This window comes from Carica papaya, chromosome 1 (genome assembly GCF_054855325.1).
Source record: "Carica papaya isolate Zhongbai chromosome 1, ASM5485532v1, whole genome shotgun sequence".
NCBI lineage: Eukaryota > Viridiplantae > Streptophyta > Magnoliopsida > Brassicales > Caricaceae > Carica > Carica papaya.
In genome coordinates this window covers 10486626-10514040 of record NC_142309.1, presented here as the reverse complement: position 1 = coordinate 10514040, position 27415 = coordinate 10486626, and the positions used below count along the sequence as shown (strand labels likewise).

Genomic DNA, 27415 nt, shown 5'->3' with positions numbered 1-27415 from the left:
TACTAATAACACTTGATAAATAAACCCATAGTCCAAAGTAAATCCATCAACTTTTATAACTTTTACTTTTAAAAGTGAAGAGGTGGCGTGTTCAACCTTTCAAAGTAAAACCATAACTTCTTTTTATATTTTATTTATTGAACAAAATTGTTTAAAATTACTAGTCATCATATATATATTTTTTTTCTTTTTGGTCAAAGAAAAATAAAACTCTACCTTTTTTTGTCGAAGATACCCAAATACCAAGGTTTTTATTTCTCTTATTCTCTTGCTCTATTTCTTGTCACCTCCCTTTCAAGCTTTATTGATTTCTCCCTCATAAAATTGTAGAGATTGCAATATATAGTATAGTGCAACGATGATTATCCACCTTCAGAACCAATGACTACAAAAAAAAAAAGGAAGTAGTTACCTTCAATTAGCAACCTTCGTCACTATTATCTATGGAATCAATAAAGACTTCAATGAATGGTAAACAAAAACAATAATAATGTACTAACATACTTATTACAACACGCATACCATCAAGAGAGATTGGTAGATCTTGTATTTTTTTACATAATTTTTTTTGCTTTACTAAATGAATAAAGAAAAGAATGAGAAGCTTGAAAACTTATTTGTGCCTTGAATCAATTGCTATCTAGCTATTCTTGGATATGCAAATCTTCTTTCTTGATTCAGGACCTATATTAACAAATTTTTTTTAAAAAAATAGATGTTAAAAATCTCATTATCTAAATTATTTATTCATTTATGATATTTTTCTATATCACGAGACAATGAGAGATTAAAGAAAAATCTAAATGACGTACTAAATCTCAATAGCAAAACTTACCAAAATTGTCGTCCTTGAATAAATAATTATAAATTAATATAAATATATGATAATATGAATTTAAAAATATGTATATTACCACATGTGATTGGTCATAAGTATAACATTTCTATTAAACATATCTATTTGCAATTAATCTTATTTTTTTTAACCATAATAGATGCTTATGAAGTGTCTCTAAAACTAAGAGCCTCCTTACAAAGTTTTACCAACATTTGTATAAAGCACCCCACATGAATTGTGACATTTTGTTGCTCTAAGGGATGCTTTTTAAAATACTAATAACTATTTTACAAATGTTTTATAGAAGGGTTAAAATACCAAAATATCCCCTAAATTATACAAAAAAAATTTAAAATTCTCTGAAGGTACTTTTTGTTTAAAGTTTTCTTTGAAGTTTAATAAAATTTCTTTTCTTTATTAAGTTTCTTTAACAATGTTTGGACTCGCTGGTGAAACACATGATATGGACAAATCACATCACATTATTTTTAAATTTGTTAATATAGCAGCCATGTCGACACCCACATGGAAGCTACATTAGATTTTTGTCCATGTCAACACCCGTAAAGCTTGATTGAGGAGCCACCAAGTTTTACTTTAAGAATTTAAGGATTTTCATAATTCCATAGATGAAAAACGATAACAATACAAAGCTCATCCTCCTCCACCTGTTGATTAATACAAAACGATGATGTCTTTGCACTATTTTTGGATCTTCTTCTTCATTACTTTCATTACTCTAATGCTCACTATCACTCTCTTTTCTACCATCATTAATCCTTTTTTTCCTTTGTCATCCATCTCCACTGTCTTTCTTTCTTCTCCCTCAACTTCCTTGGTTACACCGTCTTTGTCGATGAAAACAAGTACTTCGTCTCCAACTTAAAGAAAAACACTCTCGTATCTAAGCCTACAGTATTCAATATTCCACCAAGGTTTCCTAAATGAACTTATTGCTTACCCTCGTAAAAACATAAATGAAAAATAAGTGCAAACTAATATAAAATTTTTTCTTGTCCATCTGCAAACTTGGAATCAACAACTTAGCCAACATGTTTATGATATTGACTAGGATGGCATCTTGACTGTTGTAATTGAGGAATTGTCATTCCACGGTGACTTCTCAATCAAAACAATAAAACCTTCTATCCTATCATCTATAAAAGTCCGGTAATGATCACAATTTGTTATCCCCTGATTCAATTTCAAAGTACAATTTTCATTGCAACAACTTTAATTCCATGGTGGTGAAATTTTGGACATGGCACAGTGGGGGTGATGTTTCTACTTGTAGATAATATCGATAAAGAAGAAAAATGGTAAAACAAAAAATAATTTGATGTGGTGTGGGATAAATGTGGTAAAAAATCTAATATGGCTCCAATGTGGGTGTCAATAGCGGATGCAACATTAATAAATTTAAAAATGGTGTAACATAGTTGTCCATATCACATGTTTCACTAGCTAGCCTAAATGTCATTAGAGAAACTTAACAAAGAGCAAAAATTATATCACTTTTTTCGAAGTTCAGGGAAATTTTGAAAAAAAAAAAAACTTCAATGGGAATTTTGGATATTTTTATATAGTTTAGGAGTATTTTGTATTCTAACCTTTACAAAAGTATCAAAAATCCTCTTTTTTTTTAGCATTATAAGTATAATATATGGTAACCATAACGTGGAAGAGTAAAAGACTCTTGAGATAGTTTGCATGGTTATTTGTCCTTGGTGAATCTAATACATCTTAGCATTGATGAGCTTAAGAGTCTTACCAAATGCAGAAACAAAAAGCATACCATAACTCATACATATTAAGCTCCATGGTGGATGACTTCATATATAACTATGAGCAACTTACCATTATTCATGAGATGTGGATTTATTTGCTAATTAAGATGTGAGAACAATAAAAGATCATAATTCTACGAGACATTAACTGAAAATAACATCGGATATAATAAAAGAATTTTTTTAAAAAAAACTATCTATATCTTAATTAGTGATAACAAAATCAGGTTGTAGTTAGATTTTTTCTTGAAAACTAAAGTAACATAAGAGATATATTTGACTCATAGTGGAAGTATCAAAACTTAATCATGTTTCATGTCACTTTGAATTAGAAAAAACCAGATTAAAGGGCATATAAAAGTTCTTAAAAGTTTTGAAACCTTAAAAAATGAGATGAATAAAAAAAAGGCAAAAAAGATTAATTAATCTGAAAAAAAAAAAACATAAACTTCAAAGGTGACAAGAAAAAAAAAATATTTTAATGATGAAGGATAAAAATGTAATGGTGTTTTATAAATGTGTTAAGATGAGCCATTTTGCTCCTGATTGCACCCTAAGTATCATAATCATGGAGAACAAGAACATTATGCTCGAGAATGCTTGAACATAAGGGAGTAATAGATATTTTTTTACTCATTATGTAACACCCAAATAAATAAATAAAAATTTTATTTATTTATTTTTATTCTTTTTTTATTTATTTGATTTTTTATTTAACTTAGTTTAATTTAATTCAATGAAAATATAAATAATAAAAATGATAAAATTGGGTAAAAATATTATTTGGACTTAATTGAAATTGATTTTGAGAAAAAGGGGTAAAATTTTGGATTCTGGGGGTGTTTTTGAAAAGAAAATCGAAAACCGGGGGTCAAAACGTAATTTAGAAAAGTTGTGCCACGTCAGCACCACGTCAATAGGCACGTCAGCGGCCCGGTCAGCAGCTCCGGCCAACCAGAACGCGCCGCGTGGCAAGACAACGCTGACCAGGGAACGGGCCACGTGGGCGATTCGCGTGCGCGCGATCGGACGGTCCAGATCCATTCCTGCGCACACAGACGGCCCAGATCAAACGTGCGCACGAACGGCCCATATCCATGCGCATGAACGGCCCAAATTGCATCGCGATGAACGGCCCAGATTTAATCACAATTAAATCGCGATCGGACGGTTCATATTCAATCTTGATGGACGGTCAAGATTAAAAGGCAAAAGGTATAAATACCCCCACCCACACCTGACCAAAGGAACCCTAGCCGCCAGTGCTCGCCGGAGAAGAAGAACCAGACGCCGGAGGAGCCGGCCGCCGCCACCCACCGTCGCACCGGGGAAGTTTCCGACCGCTGATCAAGGTAATTTTTCTCCCCCTTGCTCGTTTTTCGACGCTGAGTCCGCTTATGGCCAAAGTGGAGCCAAACCACCGGCCAAACGGCCGGAAAACCCAGCCGAAATCCAACGGCGCCGCCACGCCCCTCTTCGATTTTTGCCTCCGATGAGGCCCTTCCTGACCTCCGTTTGATGCAAATTTTATACCACTGTGATCACCGTTCTTTTCTCTACAGGTTGATCGGAGCCAAACATCAAAACGCGACTCACGCTGGAGGAGTCGCCGCACCTGAGAGCACCGCCGCTGGTAAGTTTCAGTTTTTCGTAATTTTTCGGCCCACCGAGGGCCCTAGGGTTGTTCTATCACGGGGACCGATGCAAGCGTGACCGAATTCGGCCGAAAACGGCCAACCCGAGGCGAATCGCCGCCGCTTGTCGCCGGAGCACGGCGGAGCCACCGTGCCGGAATTGCGATATTGGCCGAAAGAGGCCCTAGGTCTAATTTGAAATTTTTTGGGGCACGTGCAAGTACCAGTAGTGCGTTTCAGTTTCCCGGAAAAAATTTAGAAAAAATTAGGGACAGCCTGTAGGCGCACTGTAGAGCCGTATTCAGACCCCGAAACAGGTAAGGACCCCTCACCCTATTTCCTATCACGGTATTAAAGCTAAATAAATAATTAAACTGTACTGTGTGACTCTATAAATGTATAATTGATTAAGGTTGCCAATGGAGCCCGAGTCTGATACTGGGTTGGTCTGTTATTGTTTGATTTAATTTTCAGTATTAAATGCAGTATGATGTTTGATGTAATTATATTATTGTCCCGTATGCATGAATCATGGTTTCCTTATTATGGTCGGTATTATGCTTAACCCGATACTGTGTTGTCTTGTTGGTGTCCATTACTGGTTTACATGTTGTGTGTGTTTGGTTGATTGAAACCAGGAAAAATATCAAAAAGATTATGTGAATTGATGGTAAATAATGTGGACAGCCTGACTAGATATCCTGGGAGATGGTGGACGGACCGGGTCCGTAGGGAACCCTACCAGGAACATTGTCTCTCATACCGGACGGGGTATGGAGACCTTATGTGTTTTGGCGCCCATACCGGACGGGGTATGGGGACGGCCCGTTTCACCCTCATACCGGACAGTGTATTGAGGTTCATGGTTTTGGCACTCATGCCGGACGAGGTATGGGGACGGCCCTGGAATTAGGTTATAAATGTTAGGGGTTCACGGGTAGCGGGACCCTTATGGATCCCCATGGATACTAGTAGGCTGGTAAATGAGGAAAATATGTTGTTTAATGATTGAAATGAAAAGGTGTGATAAGTATTATGTTATACAGTTCATACGATTTCATGATGATGATAATGTTATTACTTTCATATGTTGTTTTATGGATCTCACCGAGGTAAGTGGACAGTAAAGAATTTTATTACTGATAAAAGAATTTGTTATAAATTATGTTCCATTGGTCTTTTTGTATTTTCTACCCACCTTTACCTCCGTGGCAGTGAGATAGTGTGATGTCTTTACTGGGTTGGTGTAGCTCACTCCTTATTTAACCATTTCAGATCAGGAAGACATTGTTCCCGAGCCCGTTCCGCAGGAAGACGGCGAAGGGGACGCCTAAGGACTCCGTAGTTATATTTATAGTTCTTATTTTCGAGTTTCTATTTTAGTTAGTTTGTTCTTTTATATTTTGAGCACATTTTTTGTTTTAGTATAAGGGATGTTAATCAAAATTTTTATTACGCTTCCGCATTTGACATTTTTAATACACATATTTCATTTTAAATTTTCGGGATCGTTACACATTAAGTAGGAGTTTTGTAACTTTATTATTTTACTAACTCAATCTTAACATTTGTGGATCAACTAAGAAGTTATAGGAGTTTCGTCGAGTACTAATGTGAGTTAAATGAGTTTAAATTTTTGGATAAGTTTAAGGTCGTTTAGGCTTGGTTAATAGTCGATGTTTTTTAAATTTAATTTAAACTTAACATTTTTCTGAAACTCAAGTCTAAAATAAAGTCTGAATCTAATTTTGGACAGTGTTATTATTTAAAACTATCAAATTAAAATATCTAGATACTTTACTTGGCTTAATTACATCAATATTTTGCATGCCTATCACGTGTTTCATAACTTAGGCTTAATATTTTCTTTAAAGTTTATTATGTTCTTTTTAACATTCAAAATTATTTATTTAACTTTTTTTTTTTGTTTCATTATAGAAATATTGATGGTTATGATCTATAGCAATAATATTGCTTGCTTAGAAAAATAAAATTACACATTTTACACATTATTTTTAATTCTAATTTCATTCAATTTCACAATTTTCTTCAAGTCAATATAAACCAAAGAGAAGTTACTACTAATCTTATAAGAAGTGAAATTAAACTTAAAAAATTACACTAGTTAAATTTCAAAGTTTTAACTCCTCAAAATAGTATAGGCTAGAAAGATGTAGGATAATACCTTCTAGTGTATTTAGGTGTATTTTTTATACATTAGCTTAGTGTCATAACTAAGATTTGAGTGTGTGATTGATTCATTTGGATATAATTGACTAGTTTAAGGCTTACAACTTGCTTGTTTTATATATATATATATTTTCCTTAATTTTTATGAAAAATAATTAAAATTAAATTATTTTTATATGTACATGTCATATAATATTTAACATAAAAATATAATTAACTAAAAATAACTATCCAACTCATTGTTACGTGACAAATTCACTAATGATATTAGTGATATTTAATAGACATAAATTAATACACATTTTTTTGAATACGTAATAACAAAAGAAGCAAAAATTAATATATTAATTACTGTTGGATAATTAAAGTTGATTTAATTAATGTTTGAAATTAAAATTTTAATTAATTTATAATAAAGAGGTGAAGGTGAAGCGGCAATAATAAAAAGAGACAAATGTGAAATGATAACAATAATAATAAAAAAAAAATGAACGATGATAATAAAAAAAGTGAAGGCAAAACGATAACCTTTCCATTTATATAAATGGGTTTAGGACAAGTGTGAGAAAAAAAAAATATTTAGGACATGAGATAAAAAAAATTAAGTGAGAATTAGTAGTTTCAACAAGTTAATGCATAACGGATTTAAAGTGTGAAATTTTATCCCGTGAGTGTTGTAAAATTTATGTTCTTTCTATCAATAAAGTATTAAATATTTTTTAATTTATAAATTTATTATCTAGACAATTATAACAAAATTAAATTTTTAACAATTATTTAACATTAATTTAGTATTAGTCACTTTTACAAAAAAAAAAAAAAAAAAATCAGTTGCATGAAAAAGCAACTGAAAAATAAATTAATTAATTAAGTTGAGAAGAAGATGAACGAGTGGAAAAATATGACATGGGCCTAAAGCCCATTAACAAATACAGTGGGCCGCTTTACAACATGAGCCTAAAAACCCGAGAAAACCCTTCCTTTCTTCCCATCTTCACTCTGAAATAATCATGGCTTGAAGCAAAAGAAAGCTCCCATAAATCCTCTCTCTCCCCTCGCAAGTGCACACACTGTTCGTCAGTTTCTTGCTTGTAGGAAGCGAGCTATAAACGACGTCTTAGAATACTAAGGAACATGTTCAGGAACCAGTACGATACGGACGTCACCACATGGAGCCCTACGGGGAGGCTCTACCAGGTTGAGTACGCCATGGAAGCGGTGAAGCAAGGGTCGGCTGCGATCGGGCTCCGATCGAGGACGCACGTGGTTTTGGGCTGCGTTAACAAGGCTAATTCGGAGCTTTCATCTCACCAGAAGAAGATCTTCAAGGTCGACGACCACATCGGCGTGGCTATCGCCGGCCTCACCGCCGACGGCCGTGTTCTCTCCCGCTATATGAGATCCGAGTGCATCAACCATTCTTTCACCTACGAATCGCCTTTACCAGTTGGCCGCCTTGTCGTTCACCTTGCAGACAAAGCTCAGGTACTTTGCTTTCCATAACCCTAATTTCATTTCCTTGTTATCAATTTTTTTTTTTTGAGTGTTTTCTAGGAATATTGGTAGGTAGAATCAGAGAGCTTAGGGTTTTAGGTCCATTTGGGTGTGTGGGTTAAAGGCTGGAGAGTTGCTAAAGTTACGAGTGTTGAAAGCTCTTGGTTAGTAAGGTTGATAGGGATTTTTTCTTTTTCGAATAAACCAGGTTCAGTTCTTAATTGAAACATACTTTGGGGATAGCGTGATGTTTGCTAATATGAACATTGGGGATGGCAATGTGCCTGGAAATGTGTTGTTTTGCTCCTCTAGTTGATTATGTCTTCCACTTATATACTTTTTATAGTCCAAATATGTAAAGTATTCAGTAGGTTATCATTTTTCCCTTTTCCCCTCTTTTTCTTAAGTGCAAGGACTACTCATGCTAAAGCTTTTTGGTTGCTCTGTTTAATTGGAAAAACTTGAGGCTTGTGATTTGATATTTCTTAATCATGCTGAAAACCACAAGTGTAAAAGAGCTAGGAAGTTTATAAGTATGAGTTCATTGGATTGAAAGTTTTATCATTTTCCTTAATTTGTAGCTTAGGAATCTCAAATGTAATCTGAATCATTCAAAATTTGTAAATCCGAGTTTAATGTCTCACGTCCCAGATTTGAAATACTATGAGGGAAAGGATGGTTTTATAATTGTATCAGTTCGTGTTAATACCTGATTCCACATTAGATGCACATTTTTTTTTGAATTGGAATAGATTTGGTCAGGGTCTGACTTATAAGGATGTTAGAGCTAGACTAGTTTCTGGTTTGGGCTCATGAAGACACAGTTTAACTAATGAGAGGACGTGAAAACATTTCAAATCCCATGCTGGTGCATCTATGGGAGACAATATGTTCTATATTTGTGGTTGAAGGACCTTAAGAGCACCAATATTTTACATGTTCAATTGATTGGCTGATTCTGTTGTTGCCATGTTGTTCACGGGGAGGATGAGGACTATTGACATGGAGTTTTGTCTTCTGAGTAAGAAAAAAATCATTGTGTAAACATTAATTGATGTGCCCCCTCAGACCTAGGAGGTATGCATAACAGTGTGGGTCTGTATTCTGACAATTGTACCTGAAAGTTACAAAAGAGTATAAATATTGGAGATGGTGAGTAAGTTTTTAATTTTGATATCTCTGGGTTGAGAGGGTATAGGAACCTGCTTTTGTAATGTACTTCTATAAATGAAAAAAAAAACTGGTAATGCTGGAGTGATTTCTTAGGTTCATTGTGTTCTCTTCCAGTTCAAGTATGAGTCACTTCTGTCATCACATGATATTTTATACGTATGTCATAGGCTTTCTTTTTTCTACTTAGAAAAAAGAAAAGAAAAAAGATGAAATTTATTGAAGGGCACTCCATGGGATGCCGCCCAAATACCAATATATGTTTATACTTTCTTCACTCTTTGTGAACTACGACAGCAGCATGCTATAGAGTTGTTTCTTTGCAGTTATTTTCTTTTTTTGGAGTTTGATCAAAGTGATAATGATTGTTGCCAAATCATTTATGCATGTTATTATAATATTTAGTGCATGATTTGAACATGTGGAATTTACACTCCTATCAAATCTGCAGGTTGGTGCATCATTTATCACTAGTCTGTAAAACCTACTGGCATTTTCTTTACAAATGAAATAAGTAGGAGGTAAAAAATGATTTAAGCTTAAAGAATACATGATTTCTGGTTTTTGTTCATTTAAAGAACTGAGTTTTGGGGGAATTCCTATCTCTATGTCGAACAGTGCTCAGTTTGGTATCTCAGCTTCACTATCAGTATAAGTTGAATATTGGCAGTTCAAAGAATCTAAGTGTACTGTATAATTGTTGTTCAGTTCTGTGGAACATCATCTGTTGGCAATTAAATCCTTAGCTCTATATACTTTGTTAATGTAAGTCATTGTGTTTTTAATGAAAAGTTACTGCAGATTATTTAGTTATAACTGTGTGTACATGTTGTTTCTCAAAAAAAAAAAAAAAAAAAAAAATGTACCATTGGTGGCTTTTTAGTGTTTTGCATTGTATTTCTTTTATTCATTTATTTCTTTTTTCAAATTCATTTTCTAAAGTGATGATACTCTTCCAGTCCTTGCACTTGCACGGGCATCCCCTCTCAGTGGGTAGGCATCGATGGCTTCTAAGTCTCTGCATCTTATTTTCTGTGTTTTATATTTTTTATTGAAATTCATTTTCCAAGTTGATAGACTCTCCTAGAATCCATGCACTTGCAAGCACATCCCCTTGTGCAGGAGGTGGACTTCTTATCTGGAACTGGACATGGCGGTTTTCATAACCATGTAGAACATGCTTTTTCCCTTTTTTTTTTTCCGAGCATTCCTTCTCATGCATTAACATGATTTTCTCGTTATTGCCATGTTTATCTCTGATTAAATGGGAGTTGCATATATTGGGGTGGCAGGTCTGCACGCAGCGGTCATGGAAACGGCCGTATGGTGTTGGTCTGCTTGTTGGTGGATTGGATGAATCGGGAGCTCATCTATACTACAACTGCCCAAGTGGAAACTACTTTGAATATCAGGCTTTTGCCATTGGCTCCCGTTCTCAAGCTGCTAAAACATACTTGGAGCGTAGGTTTGAGAACTTCATGAAGTCCTCACGAGAAGATCTAATCAAGGATGCACTCATGTCTATACGGGAAACCTTGCAAGGAGAAACACTAAAAAGTTCCATATGCACGGTTGCTATAGTTGGTGTTGGGGAGCCGTTCCATATCTTGGACCAGGAGACAGTACAGAAGATGATTGATTCGTTTGAGATAGTAACAGAGCAAGAGGGTCCTGTCTCAGAGCCTGATGCTGGTGCTGACCAAGGTGCTGACCAAGGTGCTGCTGGAGAAGGTGCTGCTGGTGATGAGCGTGTTGGTTCTGATCAGGGTGCAGCGCCCATGGAAATGTGAAGGCCTGAGAACCAGTGGGGCAGCTTTCCATTGTCCTCAGAACGGGGTTTCTCTAGAATGTGTTTGGAGAATTACTGGCTTGACACAATGAAGACATTTATGTGCAATTATTTGTACTTGTTATGCAATTTATCTTTACCTCATTGGTTCAAAGACTAAAATGCACGTGTTTGCTAATCTAAATCTTTATATTTATCCTGCAGATACGGTATTTCAACGAGATATTTATGTTCACTACTGGTTTGTGGCAATCATTTCATGCCTTTGCAAATCTTGGTTCGGACCAACCTACTTAAGAGAGATGTTTTATAGTTTCTGGTTTGTTTTTTCATTCCCAACTCTACAAGATAACAATGATTAGCACCATTTTCAGAATGCCCTAATGAGGATTTCGTCAAGTCTTTTTAACTTGTTTGAACAGCTGCAATGACTGCTCGTCTTGGTCTATTTCCAGACTTAAATGGGTTGTGATGTTGGAGGTTTTCCCAGAAACATGTGCTGCCCAAGTAAGTCAAACGAAAGATTTTAGAAAATCTCCTCATTTCAAGTCCCCAAGTCTTAGTTTATTTTAATGCTTTTTAGTTAGTTTTGGGTGTTTAGCTGCATTTTTTGCTGTGTTAACTGGAAAAAAAATTAAAAATGTTTCTAATCAAAATTAAAATTGAAATATATTTTTAATATGTTTATTAATGCAGAAGGTAAAAAAATACATGTTTTTAAAAAATTGTTGTTGTTCTCAACTTTTTTTTTTTTTTCCCGATATTAGCTCTTAAATAAATGTTATTTGAATAATATATGAATATACATTGTAAAACATATACATAGATAAGAATACATAGTTTTAGATTGTATGATATAAATGTTACTATACAATATAATATATAGATATTTTAATAATATTTTTTAACACTTATAATATAAGCATCAGCAAATGATGTACTATTTTCAATTCTATTATAATTTGGTACATTATGTTTTGTTTTGTTATTTAAAAAAAAAAAAAACAAATATCACGTATTCTCTAATAATTTATAATTCAATAATAAAATAATTTAATTTTTTAACAGTTACGTAAAGTTTATGAATTTATGTTAATGTGATTTAATTGTAAAGATATTTTATTTATATTATAAGAGATATTTAAAAAAATATTTTATAAACATTCTGCAAAAATATTTTGTATTTATTTTTAAATATATTTTATGTATATACTGAATTTTTTTAAAGATTATCATAATTTAATTTTCAAATTATCATAATAAGATTTTTTTTTCTCGATTTTACCTGTACATATAAATAGATTTGTCGTACTATGTTAAATCTGTATATTTTTTTTTATTTATGCAATTTTTCTAAGAATCATACTTTATAACAAAAATTAGAAATTAATTCCTATAACGTTATCTCTTTCCAATATAATAAGGTTCTATAAATCACATTTAATACGATACAGCATCCCATTTTTACCCGATGAGATTAGGATCTAAATTAATTCCTGACAAAATGAATTGCAAGTCTCTCTGTGTTCCGCGTTTAAATGAATCTATCATCATCTCAATGATTCTGTGTTCTCAGACAACTATGACGTGAAACTAGCCCCAAAAATCCAACAACAGCTGCCAATTGCTGTCAGAAAATTTTAATAGACAGTAGCAATAATTAGAGAAGCCAATTGGTTTCGGCACTTTCGCAGAACATCAGTTTCGGATGTCAGGAAGTGGAAGACCTTTCATCTGCATCTGCTTATACAGCCATTGCCAGTTCTCTGGAGTCACCTCACCCCCAAGAGCCCGAATTACTGACCCACCACTACATGACCCTGCTTTGCAGCATTGCTCCAGGCTCAATCCCTTTACTAATCCATATAGAAACCCACTGGCAAACAGGTCCCCAGCTCCGGTTGCATCTGTTGCTCTGGCCTCTCCTATGGCTGCCACTCTTACCACCTGGGATAGTTGCAATGAATTTTTACCACTGTTAGAATTATTTTTTATTTGGACCCTCAACGTTCTCATATTCATTTTGAAAGAATACATTGCGAACCTCCTTTCCGTGTTTGGCAATACATCCATTGGACCCTAGTGTTACGACTGCCCATTTGCAATACGTGGCCATGAACTCAACCGCAGCCTCAGGATCAGCCTTGTCTTCACCCCTGCAATCATTGAAACAGAACTATTGATACACGAAAATTAAATGGTTTCCAACTGATGAATCAAGAGGACTGTTTCCTTTCACTAAGAATGTTAAGACCAACCAAATGAAACCACCTTAGTAGCTCTATTGCTTCATCCTCATTAGCAAAGCAAAGGTCTATATCCCTGGACTCCAATAGCTGCAGAAGAGGTGATCTATAATTCCGAACCATCTGGTCAATGTTAAAGAGACTAGTGTAAGAAAGACATTGATCTCAAAAGTTCTACCATCACAAAAGTGAGTGGCGGGGAAGGAGTACTTAGATATCAATCAGAAACTGAAACATATTCCAGTACTTGACTAGGTTCAATATAATACCTGCACTAATGTTTTCATTCTATACTAATATGAAGCTACCTCAAGAGAGCCATTAGAAAGGTAAGTCAAAGCAAATAAACAATGAGAAAGAAACACAAAAACCACAAACTCCTGAGACCAAGAAGGATCTGAAGTTCGGTATATCATACCTCAAAACTGGCTAAATCCAAGGAGACAGAAAGACCCTCTTGTTTGGCAATCAAAATGGCAGCTTGAATAACTTCTAAATTGAAAATTCCATATCTTAACACCAGCCACTGGACAAATGAAATATAACATGATCAGACACTGATAACACAGTCCCCATCTAGCATCCCATCAGTGTCCAATATTGGGGATGTACCTTTTAAAAGTGCAGATTCATGTCTTTAGCATAAATTTCTATACCGTGCAAAAGAAACATTAAACCTTTTTTTTTAAATAAAACCATAAAGCCTAATTAGTTCATGACTACTTTAACTCAAATGATAAGTAGTAGCATTGAGTAACAGGAAGAAGTTAATTATATGCATTGCAAAACTACAATGGAAGCACCAAATCTTTGATTAATTATTGCGAGAGACGCTGACCTTAGAGCCCTTAAAATCCTCTCTGGTTAGATCATCTGCCTGGAAGACAAAAATTTAATGAGAATTGTTGTGAGCTCACTATCAGAAGAAAAGCACATGAAGTTAAAAATAAAAAATATGTAAGAACTTCGGATCCAGAGAGAAGCAAGCACCTGAACTTTCACAGCACTGGAGAGACAGGGACGCATTGTGCGATTGCCTGAGGCATCAACCAGGCAAACACACTGCAGAGCATAATTATTCAGCATTGAGAACAAAAAAGAAAAGGGATACAAGATGGGCAAAGTTAATAAAGCTTGTAATACCTGAGCCGTGGACCCCTTCTTCATTCTCAGTCTTGAGAGGTCGACTCCACTGAAGCTCATGTTCTTTACAAATAGGTGACCTTGCTCATCATCACCATAGGCTCCAATTATCCCAGAAGACACCCCAAATCCAGTACTAAGTCCTCGAATAGTATTGGCAACACTTCCTCCGGCCATTGTCTTCATGGGATATGGATCACCAGGAGTTTTGAGGTTATGGATTTTAATCTCGTTCAGAATATACTCTAGCTCATCCATTTGAACCTGCAGCATTATAAATACTTTAAGACCTAGAAATCCTTTTTTCTGGGTACAAATCTACATACAAGTAAAAGATAGGAGTGAACCCAGAAAGACTAGAATCCTCATAGCAAAAGAATCAGTGGTTCATGTAAATGTTTATTTTAGTCTCAGCCAAAAACACCTTCAGTTGCCACACCAAGACATCCTGAGAGAAAACAAAGTAAAAAAACAAAAACAAAAAACTCTACCGTACTCTGGTTCAAAACAAAACCTGAATTGTTAATTCATTAAATTAATTGAACGGTTGAGATTTGATTTCTGTGGTAACTTGACTCGACTCCAATACCAATGGAGGAAATTTTCTAAATTTGAATTTGACATCTGGTGCTCCGTGAAAAAGGAATAATAAATAGAGAAAGAGTTTAAAACATTGGGATTCGAGTGCAATCCACTTCAACCCCCGTGGCTTTTTCAGGAAACCAGAAATCGCTGACAAAAGAACCAAGAGCCTAGAAACACGCGCTCATATCCATAACATCAAATCTTATTTCAATTATCTGTCAAAGGTAGACAAAAGCCAAACATATATTGAATAACATAGTGAAGTAAGACAGACTAGTACCGGAATAGAGCCACCTCTCTCGCCGGGGATTTGATCGAGCAAGGCGCAATCAACGGGAGCCACATTGTCGATAAGAGCAGCCGGTTGTAGGCCGAGTACGATTGGAGCATCTGTGTTGTGGCGCAAAGGTGGCTCTACTCCCATTTTAGTGACTTCTACTTAGGTGTTTAAAACCCTGTTTAAGCTCTGTCACTGCTCCCTGTTGACAGCTTTGCCCTATGTACAGAGAGAGGGAGAGGCAAAAACTACGAGCAGGTCCAGGAACTGCGGAATCTATTCCTCTCTCGTCTTCCGAAATTGCCCTTTCAATCAAACTGCACTCTTTCCGTGCCTCCAACAATCCAAGGGTTTTTTTTTTTTTTTTTTTTAAATAATAATTTAATATAAACAATCCAAAATAATTTATTATGTTCCAATTTAATCTTTGTTATATTTTATATTTTTCCAATAATTCAACTGGTGGTAAGTTTTAGTTTTGCATTTTTTTTTAAGTGACAATGCAAGTAAAAAAATTATTATGTAATTAAATTGAAGAATTTTAAATAAAAATATACCATACTGTTGATTTTCAAAAAATTATAATATAAGTTCTTTGAAAAACAATTGTAAAATATATTCACGTTAATTTTTATTCAAACAAACGGTCATATATATATATATATGTTTTTTTTAAAATATGTTTTCCTAATCTTAAGTAAGTGGGTAAATAAATTATAATTTAATATAATGAAATTCATTATTTTATCGTGCTTAGGTTGCCACTAACTATGTAGGAGATTATCATTTTGAACTTTAGTGTCCAAACACTAATATATTATTGAAGCACTTTCTAACGCTCGATTATCTAAGAACTCAAATAGCACATAATGTTGTATGAGTGTCTCAAGTCATATCATACATAATGTTATCTAACTATTATCTATTAGACGATATATATCACTATATTAAGTAGTTAGTAGACATTAAATATTTTTAGCTATCTGAACACTAGATTAATATATAATTTATTAGGCTACTACATACTAGATAATATTTAATGTCACTTGCTTACCCAATTTTATTTTATAGAACATCAAATGGTTACGAGAATATTAGTACCAATTAGCACTCAATTAACTCAATTTTCATGTAGTATTAATGTTATATGCCACTAGTTCTTTGTTATGTGATAAAAGTAACTTTAATCCTACATTGAAAGTACACAGACTTTGTCGTAAGGTTTATATCAGTTTGAACTCTCTTGTACTAAGAGTTAGCTTTTGTAGTGTAATTTCTCCTAAACTCATTATTGATATCAGATTTATCTACTAACCATTTCGCCGAGTTGTAATTTATATAGGTGTTGATTGTATGTTGGGATTACACAGCCACACGGGACTCTCTATCATGTTGGTTTATTATGTAGTAAAAACAACTTTAATTTTATGTTAAATTCGACTTTCGTGTGGAATTTATATAAATTCTAACACTCTCACTTTAGTTCTCTTAAGCTCATATTTGTATATAATAAAAGTAACTTTGGTACCACGTCAAATGCACTTTTGGTGTGAAATTTATATGAATTCGAGCACTCTCAACTTAATTCTCCCAAATTCATATTGTTCCTGGCTTCCTGGACATCAAATTAAGTAATAGCTAATGTTATCAATCAATTAAAACAAGTAATACTCAACTACATAAATTAGGTTTTTGTTTTCTTAAAATTAAATTTATCAAAATAAAAATAAATCTAAAACGTCTTACGTAACTTAAAAGTCACGCGTAAACATAAATTAATAAAAATAAAGTAAAATCAGAAGTCAACTGAAATAATTGACGTTAGATTAAAAATTCTAAGATGATCTTGTATATTTTTGGTACTATTAAGATAAAGAAATAGTAATTCTAAATTTTATTCCAAGAAGAATCATTACATGCTAAAATCAAACAGGATAAAATAATAATGGGAAAAAAGATTGTGAGATGTCTCTTATTACTTATTAACATAATTATTGATTGATTTGTAACAAGATAATAATAATGATAAAATAATAAAAAGAAACGTAATGGTCTTTGATATTATGACAGTTTAATTGATAGCAGAAGAAGAAGAGTTTAAAAATTTTAGTTTTATTGTCTCAAATATTAGATGTCTCGTGGAATTAGCATGTGGCTTCAGGTGTCTTCTGAATTACTAGATATAATATGTACATACATAATAATGAGGTTTATATATATAAACATATATATATAAGAAGTAAAAATAATAGTTGATGTACAACTAAGGTGGATTTATAACAAACTCGATATAGTTTGAAAAAATAAAAACTCAAGCCAATTTAGAACACTGAACTTTCAATCTGCTTCTCAGAGCCAGATCTGAGACCGAATTTAATAAAATCCACCCTGAAATATCTCCTTTTCATCCATAATAATATGAGCCTCTTGATAATAAAATATGGAATTTACATATTCCAATTTCTTCTTCAAGTGAAAGAAATATATTAAATTAGAGAGGGCAGATAAAGCAAATAAAGATCAGCTGAAACCCAAAGAAGGCCAGAATGCTTTTTCTTTAGACACAAGCAAAGATGAACAATTCAGTTGAATGAACAAGACCAAATTCCTGATAAAGTATGCAACATCATTAGCAAATGTTTACATCCGAGCCACTTCAGACATAAAATTCAAGCAATAAATATGCAAGAAAACAATCAATTCACAGCATTAATAGAAATTCAGACCAACAAAACATCCATTGACGGACCTTTTATCCAGAGGATATTTAGTTTCAAAACACATGAAATCTGAGCCTCGACTGCTTCTGATGCAAGAAAAATAAAACATGTCTGTCTAGTCAATCACCAGCATAGCAGATGAAACGATAGACCCGACACCAGAACACATATTACAAGAGCACAAGTCCAAGTTGTGACGGTCTTAGGGCACGCTGTATCCGATAATTATAGAGATAATAGTGAAGCTGCCCATCACCTGGTCCAAATTTCAGTTCTTTCAGGAACGTCTCGTTATGCATAACATCAAGAGCATTGAAAACATCAAAATCCCTTTGTTTAGCAACAATAAGTGTATCGTTCATCAGCTGAAGCAATGGAGTCTTAGTGGCAATATTATAATATGAATAAGCAGCTTTCAGAATTGAATAGTTCGGGTTGCCAAGTATTGAAGAAGGCAGAGTGTAGAAGCTGCAGAAATCAGTTATCTCATGAGTCTCTGGGCTCTCAACCAAGAAACTATCCACCACGTTCTCTTTTGGAAGAAGCCAGTGCTCCACATCATCCTCATCAAAATCTGGTGCAACAACAAACTGGCCCAAATAATTTTTGAGCAAGCGAGTTACAGCAGGGACATCCCGAAGCTCCATTTTTCTGAATCCAGGTGTGGCTGGTGTATCTGGTAGCTTGTACAGTTTAATAGTTCTACTCATAGTCATCCTTGCACCAAGTCTTGAAAACCCAACATCAATAAGCTTCTTTGGATTCAAAGACCTATGCCAGTACTGGCAAGTAGTAATCGGTGTCGGAAGAACCACTCCTGCTGTGTAAGCTGCTTGCCAAATATTCTCCAAGTGAACCCTCCTAGTAACTTCCTTAATCATGACTGGTGCAAGTCTCTTTGATCTAAGCTTCTTATGAACACACAAGAAATTGATCTCCGCCATTTTGACAATTTCATCACGCACCCTAATTCTTGCAGGAACACCAGTAATGAAAGCAACAAGCTTCTTTGAAGATTTAACACGAACACCAATGTGCCAACTTCGATAATAACCTGGAGGGCGCAAAGCCCACCCAAGGAACTCCTTAGAATAATTGAACCTAAACATGTTCTCATCATCCTCAACATAGTTATTTTTCAGGAGGTTATAAACCTCATTGCAGGTCTCTTCTGAATCCATATCACAGGTAGTCCATTCATAAGGACTTGGCAAGTTATAGGGCTCTTGTTTTACCTCAGATAATGGTAATGGTGGCTCAATTGGACCCTCAGGCAAGCTTGTGTCCCCAATATCCTTGAACTGCCCTACAGGTTGGGTTTCCCAAAACTTGTGTTTCTTACCTGTGGAAATTGAGTCCTGGAACCTTCGAACTATCATTTCAAGTGAATTATCATCATTTGGAGGTGGGTTTATCTCAGACCTCTGGTCTGGATTTTCTTTTGGAGACCCAGGTGCTGAGTTGTTATCGTCCATCTCAACAAACAAGAAATTCCCAAAGGCTATAGGACAACAAAATTACATGGAATGCCCCAAAACAAACAAAGCTTTTTTTTTCCTGAAAAAAAAAAACCAAGAAGTTTGTTGTTATTACTTGAAAGTATGCCTCAAGCAGACGCAATATCTAACATTTAATAGCCAACAGATGCTACATTCAATCAAAAATGTTGCAGAAAATAGTTTATCTTTATTATATATTAGAAAGAAAGCACAAATAGGTATCTATGGGAATCCTGGTGCCAAGGTGAAAGAACTGTTTTTTTTGAGATAAAAACGACAGCGCAAAATGGTGATCCGAGAAGGGAAGCCAAGGTAAAAGAACTATGAATAGGAAATGAACTATATAAAGAAGTTCTACACTAGAAAAAGATTATATGGGAGATATATTATATATCGTAATACAACCCCTAAAAGTTGCAGCATATGTTATATGTAGCAAGTGTTCACAGTAAGGTAAAAGAACTACCAAAAGGAAATTAACTAAATCAAGTTCTATAATAGAAAAAGATTATATGGGAGATATATTATATATCGTAACACAACCCCTAAAAGTTGCAGCATATGTCATATATAGCATGTGTTCATAGTAAGACTAATCAAGAGGCCCCTTTCAAAGAGGGACTAGCACTTAAAGATTTGAACCAATGCTGATAAGCCAAATGGTTGTGAAAATTCATGCACCGCAATGAGTGGCTCTTGAGTAAGGTTATTAGTGCCAAATATAAGCTATCTAGGAGAGATTGGAGGACAGGAACAAAAAGGGTTTCTAGCTCTTCCTTGTTTGAGCCTAGTGGCTGATTTTGTTCACTTTAAGGTTGGTGGTGGTCTCAATGGCTAGAGATCTTCAAATCTTTAGGAGTTAAAGGTGGGAGACAGAGTGGGAGCAGAAGAGATGACACATATATTTTTTTGCTGATGACACACTGTTATTTTGTGAGCCATGTGTCAGGTCTATTCTCAATATTAGGTGTTTTCTTCTAAACTTTAGGCAGTTTCTGGGCATAATATTAATCTAGCCAAGCTGAACTGGTGAATTTTGGAGATGTTAGTGAAACTAAAATTTCAGCTAGAATTTTGGGATACAAGTATGCTGAACTTTCATTAAATAGTTGGGGATACCTGATGCAGAATGGGCAAGCATTAGATTGCCTAAATAGGTTAGAAATTGTAATTATATTAAATGTAAAACTACTATACTTTTCTAGGAGTCTATATTACTGAGGAGCATTATTATAATTTTAGTAACTTATGATTTTTATTCTTATTAGTATTTTCCTATTTTTAATAGGATTATTATTCCTAAAATCATTAGTATTAACCTTTTTGTTATTTCAGAAAAAAGTTATTAGTATTAGTTTCTTATTCTTATTATGATTAGTATTCTGAATTCTACTAATTTACTATTTCTTATTTTAATTTTATTTGTAAAAAGTTGCTTCGATATTATGATAAATAGCTTATAATTTTATTTATTCGAGCATTCAAGTATTCAATAATATTTTGAGAGTTTCACAATTTTTTGGTTGTGAGATACAATATGATGCTTACGGATTATTAAATGATGTCTAAGAAACCTTAGGTGTGATATCTGCGTCTTTCCTCCCCAAATTCTCAATTGGACAAAGCAACATTATTTGCGCCAAAGTGCAAGGATGTTTCAATGTGGGACTCTGTGATAGTGAGGTTTCAGTCCCGCCTATCTAAAGAGAAATCTTCTACCAAAGCACGAAAAGCTTAATATCATCAAAAGCACTATGGCCAATATCCTTGTTTACTAAATGTCTTTGTTGACAATGTCTACTAGTGTTGCCAAAAAGCTGGAATCCATCCAATCAGGTTCTTATTGGGTGATTCTGAGGAGAAGAGGATATACAATTTTGTGGCATGGATGCAATGAAACAACCGATTCAACATGGTAGATTGGGTTTGAGATATTTGGTTGAGGTTAATAAGGCGCTTCAAGGAATACAGTTGTGGAGGTTTATGCTAGAGTGTGATAGTTTTTGGAAGAGCATAGTAAGTGCTAAATTGGGCATAGAGGACATGGATTGGTATACAAAGATTCTTTCTTGGTCACATGGTATTGGGTTGTAGAAGAAGATTTGTACAAGGAGAGAGGAGTTCTTTTTTTTTGAAATAAAAGTTTAAGATTTGTATTGATTAACGGTGCCAAGGGGGAACCACCGATATACAAAAGATTTACAAATCAGTTAGTATATCAAAAATGAAGCCTAAGTTAACAAGGCAGTCAATGAAGCCTAAATCATCAAGGAGAGAGGAGTTCTTGAAAGGCATTAAGTGAAGGATTGGGTCTAATAAGAGAGTGAAATTTTGGCATAATGAAAGGTTAGATGGTGAGGCAGTCAAAACCAAATTTCAGCAAACTTTTGCTATAACTCAACATATGGAGACCAAGGTCCAGGAGTCCTTCTAGGGTTTGGGAGAGATGCCTTGTGAATTGTGGAGGTTTCAATGAACAATCTATACAAATCTCTTATGATGGTTCTACCAATGTACTCCTAATGGAGACGAACACTATCCTATTTGGAGGCTTAACTCTAAGGGAGCACTTTACAGTTAAGGCCTTCTACTTGCATCTGCCTAAGAGGAAGGAAACTACTATGGAGTTGCCTGCAAAGCTGATCTGGAAGCTTTTTTGCTTGGAAGGCTACTAAAGAGTGTATCTTAACTTTGGATGAATTGATTAGGAGGAGAAGAATATTGGTAAGTGGATGCTACCTGTGCAAGGGAGATGCAGAATTCATGTAATCATATCATGTTGTGGTTTCCATTTGCCTATTGTTTGTGGATCTTAGCCTATGGTCCGTTGGGCATCAATTGGGTGATGGTTCAGTAAGAGATGAGAGCAGGGCATGGCAAGGAGCCTTTAAGGATAAGAGGTCTTCAGTCTTATTCCCTTGGCTACGTTTTTGGTTATCTAGAAAGAAGAAAATAGGAGAGCTTTTGAGGGGGCTGTCTCTAATTTTGATAAATTCAAAGGCATTTAGCTCTAAACCCTAAGTTTTTTTATTAAGGGTCCTCCTTTTTATTCTTGTTAGGATCTGGAGGACCTTAATGGTATTTTCCTTAACATCTAACTTTTGTATACAGATTGTAATATTTTGATGCTTGTGAATAGATGATATTTTTTCTTTCAGAAAAAAGATTGGTACCCTACCTCCTCGAGCTTCTGGGAAGATTGTTGCTGTGGTGATAGACCCTTATATGGCCTTTTTTAAAAAATTAACGAACATAAAAAGTATCATTAAGTATAGGCACCAAAAGGATGCTGCCTATGTACAAAATTATTCACAATTCCATAAGTACATCAATTAGTTCTCCTAAAGTTTCCATTCAAAGCACTAATTGACCCATAACCAAAATACCAAGGGTCTGAAACCATCTCTCTCTGATTCTATCTATACTCTCTTCTAACCCCTCAAAGACTCCTATTCTTTTCCTTTCCAGTAATCTAAAATATTCCAAGAGGATTAACTCCAACTGCTTTTTCGTGCAGCCACTGCTTTACATATCCATAATTCATCCCTAATAGTACCTACCATCACCCACTTAAAACTAATCATTCCATAAGCCACAGCCATAAGCTATATGCAACTAGGCACCAAGGAAGAATATGATTGTAGTTCTCCTCTGCCCTCTTCCATAAACAACACCAGTTGACCAGAATCTTTCCTCTCCTTTTATGATCCAATTAGGAAGAAACTAAATTTGGGTCAATAGCTGTCATATGTCTCCAAGAGTATGAATCTCCCAACCATTTCCTCCTCAAGTATCTGAATGTTAGAAAGTTATGGGAGTTTGTCTTGAACCTCCTCACCTTGTTTTAGATCATTAGTGGTATAGTTTCAAATTAGATTTGGGCTTGGAGGACCTCCTTATCAAAAAATCCAAGAAGAATCTACTTTCCTTCGTTTTATTGGCTACAATATGTTTTATTTGCAACGAAAGGAACAGAAGAGTTCTTTTAAAGAATTTGCTCTCTTTTAGATAACATTAGAGATTATTAGTTCCAGTCCTTAAAATATCTATTTGTTCAAAGGTTATATTCTCCTAGATGAAGAGAATATTGGAAACCACACGTTATTTTGTCTTCCAACTATGTGTAGCTTGCCTTTTCTACATGAGTGGCACTCCTTGGTCCCTTGTTCATAATACTTCCTTTCTTCAACATATTAAAATATACAAAATGAGAAACATGTCATCATTATGAACCAAAAGCCGAAATGAATTGCAATCCAATATAGGCTAATTACATTATAGATTTGTTAAACAAACCAATATAAACTGCATCCTAGATCACATCATATTTACCCAAAATGACTGCCCAACTCCCTTCTAACCCTTTAGCCGAAGCTTTTCCCAGTAATATTCTGGTTTTTTTAAAAAAAGATATAATTCGTATTTTAAGTCGCAAAACCTGAGGATTCAAAACCGAAATTCAAGATCAGGAAGATCATTGCATTGAGGACAACCAACAAAAATCTAGAACGGGGACTAAAACATACAAATAGGCGCAAAGGAAAGGCTAAAATGGAGGAAAATGAAAAGCAATCTACTTATAAAAAATAAGGTATACTATTCCTCAGAATTCGAACGCCGAATGAAAAAAAATAGCAATCAACATATCTACAGCATAACCCATCAAATCACACTTTCACCCAAGATTGAAGAACGCAAAGGAATCTATTACACCATCACTCAACAACCCTTAGGGAAAAAACAAAGAAGCCAACTTCTTAGAAAACCGAAGCACACAAATAGAAAGAGAGGATAAGGAGAAGGGCTGTAGCTGCCCCACCTGCTCGCTAAAAAGACAAGATCCGAGCAGATTGTTGCAAGCTGCGGGTTGACGGAGAGCGACTGAGTGGCTACCGGGCCGACGAAGATAAGGTCGGATAATAAGTCGGCAACTGGAGTTAGTGAAGAAGTTGTAAGATGAAAATGGGAGGAGGGTGATCGTCTGCTGATTGAAACAGAGAGAAGGGAAGGCAGAAAATGGAAACAAGAAGACAAGGGTGGAGGAAATTAGGGTTAGAACTGTAACGACGGTGATTCTTTGTAATTTTCGCTGCAACTTCCAGCTATATTTTATTTTCCAATGTAAACGTATATTTACAAATTTAGTCATACGATCGTTACTTAATTAATTTTTTATATTTAAAAAAATAATACTAATCTCAAATTGTTTTGGGGGATAATTCATTTTTTTAAGTAGGAAATTAAATTTACTCTATTATATAATTTTAAAAGTAAAGTACTAAAAATTCAATCATTACAATTATATATTTTAAAATGAAATATAGGAATTAAGATTATGAATTCGTTATAAATTGAGTAGAATGTGAACCAAATAACATAAAAATATAATATATAATTAACAAAAGAAATAATTAAAAAGATTATGACTAATTATCATGTGATTAATTAATTTAATCATATGAAAAGATTATTTTACTATGAAACTATTTTTCAAATAATTTTATTATGTTTGTAACTATATATGTTCATTATTATGTACCAGTTAAGTCAATCTCTAAAAAAAATATTAATTTGAGTCATTATTTTTATTAACTCAAAGTCTATAAGTGCCTAAGTGGTAATTCTATAATTACAAATATTTTAAAGATTTATGACTAATCTTAATCATTGATTAATGTCCATATCACAATTATAATTCATTTTAGAAAATTCAAATATCTATCACTAAAATAAAAATAAATAAAATCAAATGTTATGATATAATTGTGATATATCACTCAATTAGGTGATTGGTTTAACGACATATTACTAACAATCTCTCACCTGAATTAAAATCAAATCATCCCGATATCTCATATTTATATATTCAGTTTCGATCTCAAGTCAACTAGAATTTCTTATATGAACATTTTCAATACTATTTATGTCTTACTCAAAATAAGCACATACCCTATATTGATTTACTATTATCAAGATCTTATTAAAAGTCCAAGTATGTGTGCTCTTTCAGTTTTGAGTCATTTACTCCTCCAGAAATGATAAAAAAAGTCCATAATCCTTTACAAGTACTTGAGCATAACTATTTAATGATTCTCACTGAGGTCATATTGAGATATACTCTTAACAATCAGAGTACAAAATATTCTACCTCATATATAATGTAGCTTATATGATATACCTTGTTTTTGAAGCATAAGGTACTTTACTCATGCTTCATCTTCTTAGAAAATTATGAGTTCATCTTATAAAGAGATTTGCCTATGATATAATGGTAAGCGTCCTTTTTGGAGTTTTCTATGCTAGCATGCTTTAGTATAGTGTGTTATATACATATATATATATATATATATCCTAAGTTAAACAACATCTTTATTGTATCTCTATGGATCTTTATCCCTAATATATATGTTATTTATCTCATATCTTTCACAGAAAAGTTGACAATCAAACTTTTACTAGTAATATACAACGTAATTATATTATTTATAATGATTAAGATGTAATCTACATAAGCTAAAAAGACTATTATATGGCTCCCATTCACCTTGTCTTAAATGCATGATTCATCTTCTCTCTTGATGAAATTGAAACGCCATATAGTTTCATCAATCAAATATTGCACCTACTAGAGGCATGTTTTTCTTCATGAATGATCATTATAGTTTACAAACCTTATTTCCTTCTTCTTTGTGGCAAAACTTTCAAGTTATATTGTATGCAACTCTTTTTCCATGTTTCCATTAAGAAAACTCACCTTAACATTCATTTGCCAAAAATTTAAGTCATGGTAAGGAGGTATTGCAAGAAGCATCAAATACTACATGCAACCAATAAGGATGTTTATTAATTCAGAACTGTATCAGACCAAACCAACAACAAGAAAACTATGGATATACCAATCGAAGATTGGATTAAATTGGATTCATTTCCTTTTTCTTTTTTCTAAATAATTTGTGCTAATTGTTCAAATGCAGTCAATAAAAGCAATAAAAGTTAAAATTAACACTGAATTCATAAATTATTCATCCGATAATTAATAAAATTAATAAAACAAATTATCATTAATTTAATATTAATCCAAAATCATTCATCCAAATCGAATCCATAATATTAGTTTAATCATTGAATAATTAATGATATAATCTAATTGAATTCATAAATTTATAATTATTCGTCCAATCTATACATTTTATTATTTAATTTTGGTTCAAAATCCATCAAATAGAAAAATGTTACTCCATGAATGAAGATCATTCATCCACATTTCCAATCTTCTATTCTTCAAAATTCAAACAAAACGAATAAATTGATGTCATTGCCATCAAGTTCATATCTAAACACAAGATTAAACTTTGAAAACCTCTTAACTACTCTCTCAAATTTGTAAGTTATATTTGACATGATCTATGTTGAATTATACTTTATCTTAATATCAAAAGGTAAAAGAGTCTTACTATATGTTTTTATGTGGTTACACACTCCTTAAATTTTCTTAACATATAAAATATTACGTCTATCATATTTAACTGATGTACACATGTGCTTAATGGTCAAATTGCTTTCTTTATAATCATCATATAAAATCAAATTAATTATGTGAACAAATACATCATGTAAATACATTTTCCTTCATCAACAAAACTACTTCTTATTCTAAGTTTTCTCTTTGAGTATTGACAAATATTGTTACTGGATGATACATCATTAATTGTAATTCTCAAAGCTTGATCAATAACTTTCCCAGTATTATCATTCTTATGACTATTTATTGGAGAAAAATATATATTTTCTTGGCAAAGTCCAGTACTTATCAATAAAAATGTGCAATAAATTTATTTTTTGATTTGGTGTCCAAATGTCAATCGTAAGACAAACCCTCAACAAAAGTTAATAGAAACATTCCTTCATCTTTGATATTCTATAAGTATATATCATAAAATAATAGCGTGAAATAATGATTCATGAAGGAATATAATTCAATTACATTGGTTCTTTTTTATTATTCGAGTTTAATTTTCATTTTCTCTTGTTACTTAACAAACT

The 27415-nt window shown here is 33.6% G+C and overlaps 3 protein-coding genes across 4 annotated transcripts; 1 reads left to right on the top strand and 2 right to left on the bottom strand.

Moving 5' to 3' along the window:
- The first annotated feature begins 7449 nt into the window (after positions 1–7449).
- LOC110816807 (proteasome subunit alpha type-1-B-like) lies at positions 7450–11154 on the top strand. The gene is made up of 2 exons (XM_022045138.2): positions 7450–7934; positions 10406–11154. The coding sequence occupies exons 1-2, from the start codon at positions 7584–7586 to the stop codon at positions 10901–10903; spliced, it is 849 nt and encodes a 282-aa protein (XP_021900830.1). The 5' UTR covers positions 7450–7583; the 3' UTR covers positions 10904–11154.
- A 1134-nt stretch (positions 11155–12288) lies between these two features.
- Positions 12289–15442, bottom strand: LOC110816798 (pfkB-like carbohydrate kinase family protein). Of its 2 annotated transcripts, none has more exons than XM_022045125.2 (8): positions 15157–15442; positions 14292–14555; positions 14139–14210; positions 13987–14025; positions 13567–13674; positions 13174–13271; positions 12947–13058; positions 12289–12849 (listed from the first exon to the last, which is right to left on the bottom strand). In XM_022045125.2, the coding sequence occupies exons 1-8, from the start codon at positions 15298–15300 to the stop codon at positions 12601–12603; spliced, it is 1086 nt and encodes a 361-aa protein (XP_021900817.1). In that variant the 5' UTR covers positions 15301–15442; the 3' UTR covers positions 12289–12600. The 2 variants fall into 2 exon arrangements, with proteins under 2 accessions (XP_021900817.1, XP_088075201.1); XM_088219075.1 differs by lacking the exon at positions 15157–15442 and adding an exon at positions 14639–14772.
- A 2297-nt stretch (positions 15443–17739) lies between these two features.
- On the bottom strand, positions 17740–24473 carry NMT1 (myristoyl-CoA:protein N-myristoyltransferase). Its single transcript, XM_022045145.2, has 2 exons — positions 24192–24473; positions 17740–19430 (listed from the first exon to the last, which is right to left on the bottom strand). Exon 2 carries the CDS (start codon positions 19346–19348, stop codon positions 18044–18046), a length of 1305 nt encoding a protein of 434 aa, XP_021900837.1. The 5' UTR covers positions 19349–19430; positions 24192–24473; the 3' UTR covers positions 17740–18043.
- Positions 24474–27415: the final 2942 nt, after the last annotated feature.

Coding starts and splice junctions, on each gene's coding strand:
- NMT1 (XM_022045145.2), bottom strand. CDS start 19,348: ATGGACGATAACAACTCAGCACCTGGGTCTCCAAAAGAAAATCCAGAC.
- LOC110816798 (XM_022045125.2), bottom strand. CDS start 15,300: ATGGGAGTAGAGCCACCTTTGCGCCACAACACAGATGCTCCAATCGTA. Junction 14,556..15,156: donor AGAGAGGTGGCTCTATTCCG/GTACTAGTCTGT, acceptor ATAATGCTGCAG/GTTCAAATGGATGAGCTAGA. Junction 14,026..14,138: donor CCAGTGCTGTGAAAGTTCAG/GTGCTTGCTTCT, acceptor TTTGTCTTCCAG/GCAGATGATCTAACCAGAGA.
- LOC110816807 (XM_022045138.2), top strand. CDS start 7,584: ATGTTCAGGAACCAGTACGATACGGACGTCACCACATGGAGCCCTACG. Junction 7,935..10,405: donor ACCTTGCAGACAAAGCTCAG/GTACTTTGCTTT, acceptor TTGGGGTGGCAG/GTCTGCACGCAGCGGTCATG.